Raw genomic sequence first — 15771 nt, 5'->3', positions numbered from 1 at the left:
CTGGGGGAGGGGGCAGACACACAGCCACTCCAAATGCTCATTCTCTCCTCAGTTTAATGGTGGTTAGTGGAATTGCCAAACTCCCTCCCTGTTCCCCTCCCCATATAAAACGTGGTTGGTTGGTTTTTAACAAGAAAAAAGGGGGCAAAAGCCAGGAGTAGGGGGGGAGGGGGCTCAATCTGGTATTTTCATACAGATTTTTGCTTTTTTTTAATATATTATATATAAAACCATAGAGACCAATGCACCCCCCCCCCAACTCCTTTCCCCCTCTCTGGGGGGGCCTTGAGGAGAGATGGGGAAGGCCCCCCCAGAAGGGGGTAGACAGAGAGACAAAGATGGGTGGAGGAAGTGGGGGTGGGAGGGGAAGCCCAGGGACCTGGGGCAGAGGGAATGGAGAAAAGGATTGGGCCTGTCCCCCTCGCCGACCCCCCCCTCAAAGTTATGACACAAAGACACACACCCCCGGTTTCCACGCCCGCCCCCGCCCCACCCCCCACCGTGCAAACATGGCTTTGCAAAGAGGTGCCCAGAGCTCTGAGAAACTCTTACAATGGCTGGCATGGGGTCAGAGACCCCCATAGAAATCTGTGTTCCCCCTCCCTGCCCATCCCACCCTTCCCAGACTCTGCCCCCTCCCCACAAGACCTGGTTCTGTAGCCTAGGGGCTCTGACCTTTCCCCAACCCAAACCCCACTGCCCTCCCTGGACTTGGGGGTATGTGGACCTCTGGCCCTGCCCCTGGGGAGATCCAGACTGCTGGGCCCTCACTTCTGGCCCTGGCAGTGACCCAGCCACCCGTCGCCCCCATCCCTGCCCAAGCGTCTGAGGTGTTAGTGGTGGGAAAAGAAGTCCACCATCCCAGACTCTGGCAAATGTCTCTGCTGGTTCCTGGCAGCTGGCAGTGCGGAGGGGTTGCCCCCAGCCCAGGCCCGAGCCTGTGGTGCAGGCCGGGTCAGATGAAGAATTCTTCTTTTCTCTTGTGTCCGTCGCTACCATTAAGGAAGGCTTCTCTGGCTTCTCCCTGTTCATCCAAGCCACTGGCTTCGTGGGTCAGATAGGAGCCTGAGAGGCGACAGAGCCCCAATCAGAGCCGAAGGTAGGACCAAAAGGTATGGAGAAGGGGGCACGAGCCCCGGCGCGGATGTAGGTAGGAGACGAAACACGCGGGGGAGTCATATTCCGGGAAAAGTAGGAGAGGCAGAGAAAGAGGCAAAAGCAGAATTAGGATGATTTCAAGAGTTCAGGAAACTATCAACTCTTTTCTTTTTTGAAACTATCAACTCTTATCACTTCCCTTCATTCTGCTCCCAATGGACCCAGTGGAAGAACCATGGTTCTATTCCAACGTCTGCCCTTCAATCGATCGGATTCACTCCTTTTAGGATCCTCGGCCGGAAGCCTTGGATACCTTAGTTTCTGGTCCCTTAAAATTCCCAATCCTAGATCTGGCCCCACTCCCTCCTAATCCAGGCTCTTCACCAGCCCTCTTTGGAATAACACACCCCGCCCAGTCCCGACTCCCCAACCCACCATGCCCCTGGCTGAACCCTGGCCCCTCCGCGGCCCCACTCACCTTTCTGCCGGACCGAGCACCAGACCATGCCCACCAGTACACAAATGATCAGAAAGACCAGTAGCGCCAGGATGCCACCCACGATGGCATAGGGCACCGACGTCTGAGCTTCTACCACCGCCCCGGGGTCTGCAGGGGGACAAGGGCAGGTCATCTGAAGATAATCCCAGCACTACCCACCCCTGGACGCATTCGGTCATGCCCTTCAAACGTATTGCTACCTTGTGGCCCCATAAGGATCCCTGGGAGCCGGCCTAGTGGGCTATACTTGTTGGGCTGCTAACTACAAGGTCAGCAGTTCGAACCCACAAGCCCCTCCGAGGGAAAACGATGAGGTGTTCGGCTCTCTTAAAGATGCAGAGCCCTAGGAAACCCACACAGGCAGCTGTTCTCCAACCTCTAGGCTGGCCATGAGTAGGAATCAACCCGATGGTCATGGTGATGACCCCCTCTCATGGACCCGCTTTGGAAAGAAATGAGCATGTACTGAATTGTCTGCAGTCTTACTCCCCAGCCCCATAACAAGACTTTGGACTGTTTCTTCCACCAGAGAACCTCAGCCCCGATATCATGACCATCTTATGTACAATAGAGAGACCCTGGGGGCATTGTGGGTAACCCAGAGGTCCACAGATAACAATCGCCAGCTGCTCCAAGGGAGAAAGACGAGGCTTTCTACTCCCGTAGCGAGTTACAGTCTTGGAAACCCACGGGGGCAGTTCTACTCTGTCCTAGAGGGTCACTATGAGGCCGGATTGACTCCATGGCAGTGAGTTTATCGACAAGGCTTGTTATTGAAAATGCTGGCTTAGGGGCCAACCACTTCTTGGCTTACTATGTTGTTGTAAGGTGCCTTCAGGTGGGTTCCCACTCAAAGTGACCCCGGGGACAGCTGAAAGGTCATCTTCATAGTCACAGGTATGTGTGCGCCCATCGTTGCAGCCACTGTGTCAATCCACCTCGCCGAGGGTGCTCTTCTTTTTCTCTGCCCCTCGACTTTACCAAACATGATGTCCCTCGACTTTACCAAACATGATGTCCCTCGACTTTACCAAACATGATGTCCATCGACTTTACCAAACATGATGTCCCTCGACTTCACCAAACATGATGTCCCTCGACTTTACCAAACATGATGTCCTTCGACTTCACCAAACATGATGTCCTTCGACTTCACCAAACATGATGTCCTTCGACTTCACCAAACATGATGTCCTTCGACTTTACCAAACATGATGTCCTTCGACTTTACCAAACATGATGTCCTTCGACTTTACCAAACATGATGTCCCTCGACTTCATCAAACATGATGTCCTTTACCAAACATGATGTCCCTTGACTTTACCAAACATGATGTCCTTCGACTTCACCAAACATAATGTCCTTTACCAAACATGATGTCCTTTACCAAACATGATGTCCTTCGACTTTATCAAACATGATGTCCTTCGACTTGACCAAACATGATGTCCCTCGACTTTACCAAACATGATGTCCTTCGACTTTACCAAACATGATGTCCTTTACCAAACATGATGTCCTTTGACTTTACCAAACATAATGTCCTTCGACTTTACCAAACATAATGTCCTTCGACTTTACCAAACATGATGTCCTTCGACTTTACCAAACATGATGTCCCTCGACTTCACTAAACATGATGTCCTTTACCAAACATGATGTCCTTTACCAAACATGATGTCCTTCGACTTCACCGAACATGATGTCCTTTACCAAACATGATGTCCCTCGACTTCACCGAACATGATGTCCTTTACCAAACATGATGTCCTTCGACTTCACCAAACATGATGTCCTTTACCAAACATGATGTCCTTCGACTTTACCAAACATGATGTCCTTCGACTTTACTAAACATGATGTCCCTCGACTTCACCAAACATGATGTCCTTCGACTTTACTAAACATGATGTCCTTCTTCAGGGATACGGTCCCTCCTGATAACACGCCCAAAGGACGTGAGACAGAGTCTCCCCATCCTGGCTTCTAAGGAGCTTCCTGGCTGTACTTCTTCCAAGACAACGTGTTTGTTCTTCCGGTAGTCAATCTTCGTTGACACCATGATTAACAGATATCCATTCTTCTCCAGTCTGCCTTATTTATTTCCCAGCTCTCACAGGTATAGGAGGGGACTGATTCTGACACAGAGCGAGCCCAGAAGACAGACACGGTGGAACTGCGCTGCAGGGCCTCCAGGTTGTCAATGCTTACAAAAGCCAACTGCCACAGCTTTTCCCCATTATGCAGCTGGTGAGTTCGAACCTCTGACCTTTTGGTTAGCAGCCCTGTATCGGACTACTGGGGCCGCATTAACTCACTGCTGTCGAGTCCATTCTGGCCCATGGCGACTCTAGAGGACAGGGGAGAACTGGCCCTGTGGGTTTTTGAGACTATAACCCTTTATAGGGGTAGGAAGCCTTCTCTTTCTCCCGTGGGGCAGCAGCTAGCTGGTGGTTTCAAACCGCTGACCTCGTGGTTAGCAGCTCCACGTGTAACGACTATGCCACCAGGGCTCCCCTGGGCTGCAGTAGGGCGCAACAAAGCTGACTTTGAACCAGAACTGTAAGAACACTGCTAGCTGCTGACCCACAGAATCACTGTCTTTGTACAACCCCCGCCCCCTCATACGCAAGTGCTCAGCCCATTCCCAATGGACCCACCTACCAGGGGTTTGCACCTCCGACCGAGCCCCAAACCCCACCCGGTGCCATGCCTCAGAGCCCTCACCGTAGACCACAAGCACGTAGAGCGCCCTCGCGTGACCATGCTTGTTTGACGCCTCGCAAGTGTAGGTGCCATTGTCGGCGGAGACCAGGCCTGGCAGCGTGAGCGTTTCCCCCATGGCCTCGGCTCGCTCCGGCAACGAATCGTTCCCGCGGTTCCAGCGGATCTGGTTTGGCCTGGAGGGGTGGAAACGGACAGTGAGAGTTAATGATGCAGGTGCCAGCCCCTAATTGGGATTTCTCAGGAATCTAGGACAGTAACTCCCATCCCACCTTTGGCCCTGTGTCCTGGAGTGAGTCCCTGACAGCCCCAGGTGTTACAGAAAAGGAAACTGCTCCTTTCTTGGGAGTCCTGGTGGCATAGTGGTTGTGAGTTTGGGCTGCTAACTGCAAGGTCAGCAGTTCCAAACCACTAGCCCCTCCGAGGGAGTAAGACGGAGCTTTCTACTCCTGTAAAGAGTTAGTCTTGGAAACTCGCAGGGGCAGGTCTACCCTGCCCCATGGGGTTGCTGTGCATCGCCATCGACTTGCTGGCAGTGGATTTGGTTTGGGTTTGGTTACAGAGCTTTTGTGGCTGTAACCATTGACAGCTTTGGAAGTCTCCTACAGGGTCACTGTGGGCTGGAATCAATTCGATGGCAGTGGGTTTTTAAATCTGCACAGAGGAGGGCTGCCAGGCCTTTCTTCTGCGTGCGGCACTGCTGGGGGAGTTCCAACGACCAATCAGTAGTTGAAGGCAAACCTATTCGGAGTCATCCTCAGAATAAAGGGCCCTTTTAGTCCCCACCCATGATCAGGGTCTCTGAAATCCTAGGTCAATTTCAGAATCTAAGCGTGAGGTTTCTGAGCCGTCTCCTTCCTCAGGAGCCGGCAATTCGGGTCTCCAAGGTGGGCCATGCTCGGGGCCCCAGTAGTATCGGGGCTCCAGAGCTCACCTGGGGTTCCCTGCCACTGCACACGTCAGCACCAGCGTATCTCCCTCCCTCACCACAGCCTGGGAGGCATGGATGCGGGCGGTGGGGGAATCTGTGGAAAGAAAGGGCAAAGGCCCGTGGGTGTCTGGGGTCATCGAACGGGACTAGAGTCATTTCCGGGGCAGGGCGGGAGACTGGCGCTGGAGGCACTTACACTGGACGTCCAGCTCGTATTGCGTCTGCTTGCTGTGTCCCGTGGGCAGCGCCTGGTTCTGTGCCTCGCATATGACGATGCCACCGTCGTCTTTGCGGTCCACCCGGAACCTCACGGTGCTCATCACCCGCCAGACTTTGCCATTCTCCTGTTGGCTGCTCACTCCTGCCAGGCCCAGCCCCACAGTCAAAGACCAGGACCCCAGCCCTGCCACCAGCATGGTCCCCAGCAAATCCCAGAGCAAACTGTTGGTGCCACACTCTCTCCCTCAGCCCGAGTGCTGTAGCGGTTGGGTGTTGGAGATGTGAATTGGGCTGTTAAGTGTAAGGTTAGCGGTTCGAAGCCACCAGCCACGGAGTTCCGTGGGAGAAAGACAGGGGCTCTCTACTCTTGTAACTCTGTCCTACCGGGTCACTGTGAGTCAGTGGGCTCCCTGGCAGTGAGACGTTTTTTTGCTTTTGCTTTCTGTTGTCCCTGAACTGACGGAGAACTGGTGGTATAGTGGAATACATGTTGGGTTCCTAACCACAAGGTCAGCAGTTCGAAGCCACCAGTCAATCTGAGGGAGAAAGATGAGCCTTTCTGCGCTGGGGCGGTTCAATACTGTCCTATAGACCAGTGAGTTCGGGTTTTTGATAATCCTTCAGCAGACCCAAACCAAACCCACCACCATCAAATCCATGGCGATGTCATCTAGGGCCCTGGTGGCATCGTGGGGTATGCGCTGGGTTGCTAACCAGAAGGTCAGCAGTTCAAACCCACTAGTCTTTTCTGCTCCTGTAAAGATGTTTGTCTCAGGAACCCTGCACAGAGTCCGAATCAACTCGATAACAGTGTGGTATGTTCTGCTTTGGCTAAGGAGCCCCCGTGGGGCGGTGGGTACGTGCTTGATTGCTAACTGAAAGGTGAAGCCACTCTGGGCACGTCTGCTTGGGTAAAGTTTACCAAATTCACTGCCATTAAGTCGACGCCCTCTCATAGAGACCCTGGAGGGCAGAGGAGAACTGCCCTGTGGGTTTCCGAGGCTGTAACTCTTCATGGGAATAGAACACTTCATCTTGCTCCTGTAGAGAGGCTAGTGGATTCCAACCATTGACCTTCTGGTTAGGAGCCCAACTCATAACCCATCAGGCCATGCTGGTGCTGGAAACCCCTCGACTTGATGGCAGTGAGCTTGGTTATTTTGGGGGGATGGGGTAGACACGGGCCTCTCCTAGTCTTCCAAGCCCCGCCCCTTCCCAAATAAATCGTACAACCCACATCTCTTCCCAAAGCTGTTCCCCATCCCCTCCCACCCCTTCTCACTGACCCACTCATTCAGGAACTGAATATTGAGCGATATTCATCAGGACCTGGATGCTCTCTCAAATCCTTGTCTCCATGCCCCTAGCTCCCCGACTTCCCACATCCTCCAAGCCCCATCCGAGCTACCCTCCTTTAAAGCACACGCTGGTCTTTCTTCAAACTCTACCCCTAAGGACTGCCCCTTCGCCCAAGCTCATCTTCTGGGAATCTGGGATTTACCTCCAATCACCACCCTCTTAGAAGTCTTGAATCTATTCCCAGACACACCAATGAAGGCCACGCACCCCACCCCGTCCCCCTCTCTCACTTTCCTTCCAAGCGCCTCAAGTTTAGAATTTGGACAGTTGGCCAAGGCGCGCGCGAGGTTCACACCCATAGAATCCGCATCCTTTCAGGCCCGGGCCCAAGAGAAACCACGCCCACGACACGCCCACAGGATAACCACGCCCCTCCCTGGCCCCGCCCCCGGTACCTTTCAGCTCCTTGCGGTCCCTGTACCAGCGCAGGACGGCCGCCGGGCGGGACCGCGGGACCAGGCAACTGAGCTCCACCTCGCCACCCTCCACCGCCTGCTCCCGGACCTCCACCACGGGGTTCTCTGGGGCCACTGTCGCAGAAGGAGGCGGGTCAGGGGAGCGATCACGGAGGCTTGGCCCCCAAATGACCAGGTTGCAGGACCCCGGGGGGCGATGGGGAACCAGGGAACCAGGTGGCAGGGGTCAAGCAGAGACTAGGTCAGGAAGGAAAAAGATAGAATGGCCAGATTCTGGATTCTTCCCCACGCCCTTTTTGAACACCCCACCCCCAATCTACCCAGAGGGCAGTGGTCAGGGGTGGGTCTCGGGTAACAGGAAGGCCCAGGGAACAGGAGGGGGTGTCCTTACCCAGCACAGTGAGCGTGGCGATCTGGTGGTGGGTATCTTCCGTGTAGAGCTGGCAGAAGTAGCCCCCTTCGTCCTCCAGACGGGCATCCGAGAGCCGGATCCGAACCCTTCGCGGTGAGAACTCCTCAAGTTGGAAGCGCTCGTCCTTCAGGGCTGCGAGGGGGTGGGGGTACAGGGGTGGGGTAAGGGCTGAACTGGGGGTCCTGCCCAAACGTACCCCCTTCTCCAGCCATGTATCTGGTTCTAAAGAGCCAATCTCACCTTACTCTGGACGATCCCCGGGTCCTCCCAACTGCAGCCCCAGGAGTCCAAGCCCCAGTACCCTCCTCCTTCAGACCCAAGGGTCCAGCCACCCCCAGCCCCCTCCTCCCTTAAACTCAGGAGTCCACATCCCCTATCCCCTCCTCTCCTCCCTCAAAACCATGGGTTCAGGCCCCCAGCCCCCTCCACTCTCAGACCCAGCCCCTTCCACCTTCAAGACGCAAGATGTGGGGGCCCAGCACTCACCCCGGGTACCGTTGAAGAAGAGAGTCTGGCGGGCTGGGTTCTGAATAACAACTATCGACCCATCGTACTGGTGTAGACGGCAGGTAATCTCAGCCACCCCACCTTCGGCCACTGTCACATTCTCTGTCTGCACTTCCTGTCCTGTCCCTGTGGACACAGACAAAATAGAAGGCCGTTTGAGGGGCAGGTCAATACCATTCCCCTCTGCTCTCCTCCCGTTCGAACCTCCAAGCCCTCTCTTGCCCTCTTCCTCAGGGCCTTACAGGAAACCTTTCCTGGGAGCCGGATAAAAAACCTGCAGCCCGGAGCCTGCATTGTGTACTCTAATGTCATCTTCTAAGAGCACTGGCGGCGTGGGAGTAGTTACACACACTAGGCTGCAAGGTCAGCAGTTCTAAATCACCAGCTGCTCCTGAGGAGAGAGAAGAGGCTTTCTACCTTAGGAAGAGTGACCGTCTCACAAGGCCACAGGGCATCTCTGCCCTGTCCTAGGGGGTTGCTATGAGTCGGCATTGACTCCATGACAGTGAGAGAGTGCACCCTGAGGAAGGGGAGCCCTGTGGCCAGAGAAGGAACGATGGAACGTGTTGGATCTTGGTCTTCGAGAGGAAGTTGGGGAGCGGGGTAGGGGGGAGGACCCGAGCATCTGTTAAAGGGAAAACACAGCATTGAACCATGGTAATGGTTGGACATCATCATCAACAGCGAGCAGCTAACTGCAAGATCAGTGGTTCCAGTCCGGCCCATGGAACTACGGGAGAAAGAGGAGGCTGTCTGCTCTGGTCTCGGAAGCCCAAAGGCGCAATACTACAAGAACACACAACAAAAGCAATGGAGTGGTTCTGCTCTGTCACATGGGGTTGCTATGTGTCTGAACCCGCTGGATGGCACAGGGTTTGGGTTTTGGGGGTGTGACAGTCACTGGATTGTATGCAGGAAGGAGGTGTGTTGAAAGGGGTGGGGGCAGGGGGGTGCTTCAAAAAGGTCCTGGGAAAAGTCCAAATCCATGAGGGTTCCATTCCATTTCCCCATGAATGTTTTCAAGTGTGCTCGAGTATGCATCCTATCTATTTGGCGCAATTCAGGGGGGGGGGGAATCACAAATAAAGAGAGTGAGCAAGAGTTCACCAGGGGTGAGACTGCTGTGGGTACATCAACTCTCTTCCCCCCTCCGCACCTGGCCACAGGGAGCTTGCCCACATCCTTCCTGCCCATCCCTGTGCCTGCCCTTTGCAAGATGACGTCCTCCCAGGAAACCAAATCAAACAAAAAAACACACCCAAACAAACATCAAAATCAGAACCATCGAGTCAATTCTGAGTCAGAACGACCCTGTAGGACAGGGCAGAAGTGCCCCTGTGAGTTTCTGAGACGGTAGTTCTTTATAGGAGTACAAAAACCTCATCTTCCAGCTGCCAGAGCCGCTGTGGTTTCAAACTGCTGACCTGGCAGTTAAGCAGGTACTCCACCCCTCCCCGGAACAGAATTTCCCAGAAAGTAACAACTGAGCCCTGGGTGGGACACACAGCTCCTGCTCCAAGGTTTGAACCCGCCCAGTTGGTGCCACAGAAGAAAGCCCCGGTGGTCAGCTTCCATTGAGATTAGTCACGAAACCCTGCAGAGCAATTCTCCCCAGTGGCACGTGGGGTCGCTGTGAGTCAGGGTCAGCTCGACAGCAGTGGCCTGGGGGGCTTGTTCTTGGTTTTAGGTGCGAGTTCTTGTGTAGGCCTCCCAAAGCTTTACAGCTTTTGTGAGGAGCTTCTGCCTGCCCTCCCACTGTTTGAAGAGGCCAGGACTAGTATCTGGGAAGCTCAAGACCACACAGAGAAGTCCAGCCAAGAGCCAGACGTGTAAGTGCAGCCACCCTGGGTCTCTGCACCCCCAGATGACCGTAGCAGCATGAGTGACCCCAGGTGAGCCCAAGATAACCGTCCCGCTGGATCCTGCCCAAATCGCCAACCCTCACCAACCACCGGGATGGTGAGCAAATGAAGTGGTGGTGGATTTAAGCCATTATGTTTTGGGAAGTCTGGTAACTGATAGCACACACAGATGAGGCTACATTTCCCAGCATCCCTTGTAGTTCCTGTGGGGCCACAGGATCTGCCAGGAGTTCCTGGGTGGGGCGAATGGTTAGGCATGAGACCAGTAACCAAACTCGCTTGGAAATCAAGGTGGGGCAAAGTGCTTTGAAACAGCCATGAAAGCCTTCCTACTAGGAGGTCCCTAAGCGGCAGAGGCAATTTCAGGGCAAGTACCAGCAGCAACACGCGACCAGTTGCGTGTTGCTGAAGCACCTTCCCTGGGCCTGACCCAATGTCCTCACAGCCCTCATGCTGGTCGAGTGGAGAGGACGCCAGGGATCCCAAGGGAGGCCAGAGAGTCAGGGCTGCAAGGTCCGGGTCCCTGACCAACTGTCCTCCATCACCTGCACGGGGCTGCGACATACAAGAGCGAGAAACAAGCACACTTTTGATGTGACGTTGTTGAAACATCCGTGCCCTTTCTTGACAGAAGGTAACGCGTTTATTCTCGCGGCCGTGGGGTCCCGTAAGACACGGCAGAACGGCCTCTGTGGGTTTCTGAGACTGTAACTCTTTAGGGGAGTAAAAAGCCTCGTCTTTCTCCTGCAGAGCTGCCGGGGGCTTCAAACTTGAAACCTTACAGATCGCAGCTCAATGCATAACCACTGTGCCATCGGAGAACCCAGGTGTGTGTGTGTGTGTGTGTTTCATGACCAACAGCCAATAATGAAGCTCAAATCTAAGACTTACCATCATAACCACCACCCCCGCCCTTCTCTTCCAAAGAATATCAACCAAGGGCTTTGTGGTTGGCTACTGTCCAGTTGGACCCCATGCACAATGGGACAGGACACTGCCTGCCCCCCACGGTCAGGTGCGGACCAAACTGTTGCGGTCCAAACTGTTGCGGTCCATAGGGCTTTCGCTGGCCGATTTTCAGAAGCGGACTGCCAGCGCTTTCTTCCTCGTCTGCCTCAGCCCGGAAGTTCTGTTGAGAGCTGCTTATCATCGGGGCAGCCCGGAAGCCTCCACCTGCCGAGGCATGGTGGCTGCCCACAGGGCGAACTGGTTGGGATTCAGACTCAGGTCTCCAACACAGAAGGCCTGCGAGAATGCTCCCCACCGGGTCCATCACTGCCCTTTCAACAGTTAGCATTTGTTGGGTCCTTGCTGTTGCCCGGCCCTGGACTAAGGATAAAACAAACCCAACCCAACCCAGATTCCAACTCAGAGCCAGGAGAGGTAGGGTTTCAGAGATGCCAGTCTTTAAGGGGACAAACAGCTTCATCTGTCTCCCACGATGAAGCGGCTGGTGGGTTTGAACTGCTGACCTTTCAGTTGACAGCGTAATGCCTAACGCATAATGCCACTAGGAATCCTTCGGCTGAGGCTCAAAACCAAACACGAAATTCACGCCGAACTACGTCAACTCCTAAGGACCCTGGAGGGCGGGATAAAACAGTCCCTGTTGGCTTATGCTTTACGGGAACAGAAAGCCTCATCTTTCTCCCTAGGAGCTGTGTGGATGGCTCCTAACTGCCACCGCCCAAGGCATAACCCACTGTGTCACCAGGGATGCTTGGATAAGGACAGTACCTACATAATTCCATCTCATCACAGTGATTGTGTGAGGTAGGCACTCATCAATTCTCTCTCTCCCTCTCTAAATCCCTTTCATGAGTGAGAAAATTGGTCCAGAGAGATGAAATGACTTGCTCACGATCACAGCACCCCATCTCCCCATTCCATCGCCTGCATCTGTAGCCACTCCTCCTTGTCTGGGGGGAGTGTGCGCCTCCGTTGGTGAGGGGAGCTGAGGGTGTGATGTGAGATGAGCTTTGGAAGGATACGGTATGTCAAGTTCAGAGATCAGCTTTGCCCCTGCCAGCCCTCGGGGGCTTTGAGGCAGAAACGTGCCGTGGTCCGAACTGGTGATTTATTCGTAAAGACTGGGCACCTAGCTCCTTCAATCTCCTCTGTGCCGTCTCAGCCTCGCTCATTCGAGTAGTTCCTGAAGTCCGTAGGCTTTTAAGAATTGGGTGCCCAGAGATGAGGCTGATGAGGCACCCCCATCTTTTGAAATTTAGGGGGAGGTAGCTGCAAACCACTACCATACCATATCCCTTCAAATAAGCTACCCCCCACCCCCCACGCGGGATAGCTAGCTAACCTGCTTTGCGGTCTGAGGGGTAGAACGGTTTATGGTGGTGGGTGGAGGCAGAAACAGCTGGCTGCCTTCCCTGATACCCTTTCTTTCCCTACTCCTCAACAAAAGAACCGTGATTGTATTGTATAGTTGTCCCAGCCTGTGCCCAGCATAAAGAGCTATTTCCTAGACAAGGAAGGGAGGCCACAGGATGATAAAACCCTGTCCAATGGGAAGAAAACAGAAGCATCCTGTAATTTGGGCAGAACTTCTGAAATAGTCTAATGGGTCACCTTTGTGCTGAGTGGAACTAGGATGTGATGGCTGGCATGCCGGCAGCTCCCTTGGACCATGAGGGCGAGACCATTAGGGCTGGTGGAACTCGGGGCTGGAGAGCACCGGGGTCTGTGGTGTTGATGCGGATGGAGGAGCCTTAACAGACCTAGACTCCAACTTTGAGACGTTTCTGATGTTTGCGTACAACACTTGGGGTATTTAAGCCACTGGGGGGGGGGGTATCTAGGCACTTCCTGGAATATCAAATGTACCAACTTTGGCCCCAAGCCGCTTCACCTCAATGTCCTCTGTCTCAGCAAATGTCACAACCATCCACCCGGTTGCTCGGGCCCCAAACTTAAGAACCCCGCGAGCTCTTGCTATTTTGCTCACCCCAACATCCACTCCCCCCTCCACACCCCGAGTCAGATAGGCCCATTCTACTCCCTCCAGCGCACCTGCCAAATCTATTTCTTACTTCTACTGCCATCGCCCTGGCCCGCCACCATCCTCTCCCCCTGGGCCCTTCCGAAGTCTGTTCCAGGATGTTCCCCGCTTCCATGCCCACCTCCCCCAAAGGCCATTCTCCACACACAGCCAGAAGCGTCAAGCTGATGAAACCAGGTCTCTGCTTCATCCCTCCTGAGAGCCACCCACTACACTCAGAATCCGATGGAGATTCCTTCCTCAGGCCTTCCGGGTGCAAGCTGCCCTGGCCGGTTTCTGATCACTCACTTCGATTCCACCTCGCTGTCCTTCAGACAGCCCAACTTGGCTCCCATCTCAGGGCCTTCTGTCTACCTGGCTCGCTCTTCTCTCTACCTGGCTACCTGGTGCGTTCTTCCCCTGATGGTCCCAGCGCCACCTCCTGTCCTCATTCCAGCCCCTGTTGCCACCGCCTCTTCCTCCTGGGCTCTTCCCTCTCTCACTCCCCATCCTTTGGCGCCCGCATCATGACTGATGTTTCAGCGCCTCTATGGCAATTTCCCAGGAACCCTGGTGGCATAGCGGGTGACATGTTGAGCTGCTAACCTCAAGGCCAGCAGTTCGAACCCACCAGCCGCTCCTCAGGCAAAAGATGAGGCTTTTGGCTCCTGTAAAGAATTCCAGTCTCGGAAACCCACAGGGGCAGGTCGAGCCTGTTCATTGGGCCACTCTGAGTCGGCAGGGACTCGATGGCAGCCATTTGCAGACCCATCATTGGGGATGGCCATTTGCAGACCCATCACTGAAATGACTCGTCTGTCCCCAAGGGCTCCCACAGATGCCACGAAGGCAGCGATGTAACCCACCTGGTACAGGTCTGGGGAGCTCATTGAATGAGTCACATGGGCCCAGGCCAGGTAAGGTTGCAGTCCCAGGATGACCCTGGGGACACATCACTAGCATCTGACACCTGGGTGGGACCCCAGCTAGACAGGTTTGCCCTCTGTGTGACCTTGAGCAAAGAAGGGCTGACTACCCTTTCGGAGACTTGGTGACCCCAGCTGCCACATGGGGTCGAGGCCAGTGCCTGCTTTGAAGGTGTGGATGTGCCAGCAGCCCCGGAGCCCTCTCTGGGCAAGGCCGGGGTCACCACCACCTATGAGCACAGGCCCACGCCCTTGAGCCGGCCCGCTCATTCTGGCGCTTAAACATGTATCTGTCTTGAAGCTAGCCCATGGATTTCGGATCCCAGGCCTGGTCTAATAACCCCCACCCCCCATTTTACAGATGGGGAGAATGATACAGGCAGAGTCCCAGGGTAAGTCAGTGGCGGAAACTAACCATCTCCTGGGAGCCCTTGGGATGGCAGGGTCTATCTCCCGCCCCCCTCCCCCCAAAAAAACATCCCATGTTCTCTGCCTGAGGGTGCACATGGGGTGAGGTGGGGGGGGCTTTTGTCTTACTCCCTCCCCCTCCTGAGGAGTCAGTAAGCAGCAGCCACTGTGCCTGGAATATTAATGTCCAGGGAGCTTTTGTTTCAGGGTTGGGGGGTGGTGGGGGCGGGACTTTTTGGTCGGAGAGGGTTGAGCTTTGGGGACTGGGGCACTGGCCCTTTAAACGGTGTTGACAGCCTGGGGTTGTCATGGGGACCAGGGAAGGTTTGGGAGAGAGGCTGAGCAGGTGATATTTAGAGACTGGACCCCAGAATTCAGCACCAGCCTGCCTCTTCCCTCAGGTCCCAGGAGCCTGACCTCTGACTACCTCCTCCCTCCAATTGAGGACTGCACACACACCCCTATTCCCTCCTATCAGAGCCAGGCACCCAGGCTCCAACCTCCCATCTCCCAAGACCCAGGTGACTGGGTTCCCAGGATCCTGGGGAGTCCACACCCTCTAGCTTCTCCCCTGCTTCAGTCTCAGGAGCCTGAGCCTCCAGCCCCCTCCTCCACCAAGAGCCAGGATCCAGGGGTCCCGGAGAACACAGCTGGTGGATGTTTCCAAGGAGACTAAGAGGGGTGAGGGGAGCACTTCCTGGGTCCTAAGTCAGCGAGTACCCAAGGGAGTCTCAAGGTCATAGTTCTGGGAAGGTCACAGCCACCCTCTCCATAGCCGCGTCCCAGTGGGGCTTGTGTCTTCCTGCCTCCTTCCCCCCGCTTCCCGAGGGAGGTGGTACAACCCTGCATCCCGACCAAACCCCCCCGCCAGCCCCCCACCAATGGCGGAGTCCGAACACCCTTGCACAAAGCATTGATTCTTCCCTGACTCAGCTTGTGAAGGCGCCTGTATTCACAGGACCTAGGCCCGGGGTCCCAGCCCCTCCTCCCTCGGAAACCTGCAGCGGGACCCCCAGTCCCTTAGGACCAAGGAGTGCAAGCCCTTGGCCCCCGGCCCCCTTGCTCCGCGGCCAGCCCATTTAAGCCTCCACTCCACTCTGCCCTCAGACCCAGGGGTCCAGGAGGCCCTAGACCCCTCCTCTGTCTCAGACCCAGGAATCTGGGTCTCCAGCCCCCTCCTCCCTCAGACTCAGGAGGTCAGGTCCTCAACTTCCTCCTCCCTAACCCCCAGGAGTCCAAGCCCCCAGGCCTTCCTCCCTCACACCTAGGGGTGCAGGCTCCCAGCCCTTTCCTCCCTCAGGGCCAGGAGTCCAGGCCCCCCAGCCCCTCTCCCTCAGGCCCAGGAGTCCAGGCCCCCAGCCCCTCCACCTTTAGACCCAGGAGTCCAGGCCCCCCAGCCCCTCTCCCTCAGGCCCAGGAG

At 55.2% G+C, this 15771-nt stretch overlaps 1 protein-coding gene across 1 annotated transcript in view; it reads right to left on the bottom strand.

Moving 5' to 3' along the window:
- Positions 1-627: 627 nt before the first annotated feature.
- Positions 628-15771, bottom strand: part of CADM4 (cell adhesion molecule 4) — a 21673-nt gene continuing 6529 nt past the window's right edge. The window contains exons 2-9 of the mRNA XM_013006600.2: positions 8146-8292; positions 7639-7791; positions 7227-7361; positions 5450-5614; positions 5257-5347; positions 4326-4498; positions 1577-1705; positions 628-1065 (exon numbers count right to left, since the gene is read on the bottom strand). Of these exons, the coding sequence (XP_012862054.1) occupies positions 956-1065; positions 1577-1705; positions 4326-4498; positions 5257-5347; positions 5450-5614; positions 7227-7361; positions 7639-7791; positions 8146-8292 (1103 nt within the window). The 3' untranslated portion in view covers positions 628-955. The remainder of the gene's footprint in view (positions 1066-1576; positions 1706-4325; positions 4499-5256; positions 5348-5449; positions 5615-7226; positions 7362-7638; positions 7792-8145; positions 8293-15771) is intronic.

This window comes from Echinops telfairi, unplaced genomic scaffold (assembly GCF_000313985.2).
Source record: "Echinops telfairi isolate 266 unplaced genomic scaffold, ASM31398v2 ScPeMD7_655;HRSCAF=1070, whole genome shotgun sequence".
NCBI classification, from domain to species: Eukaryota; Metazoa; Chordata; class Mammalia; order Afrosoricida; family Tenrecidae; genus Echinops; species Echinops telfairi.
The sequence above is the reverse complement of the archived record's forward strand: the minus strand, read 5'-3'. Positions and strand labels throughout refer to the sequence as shown.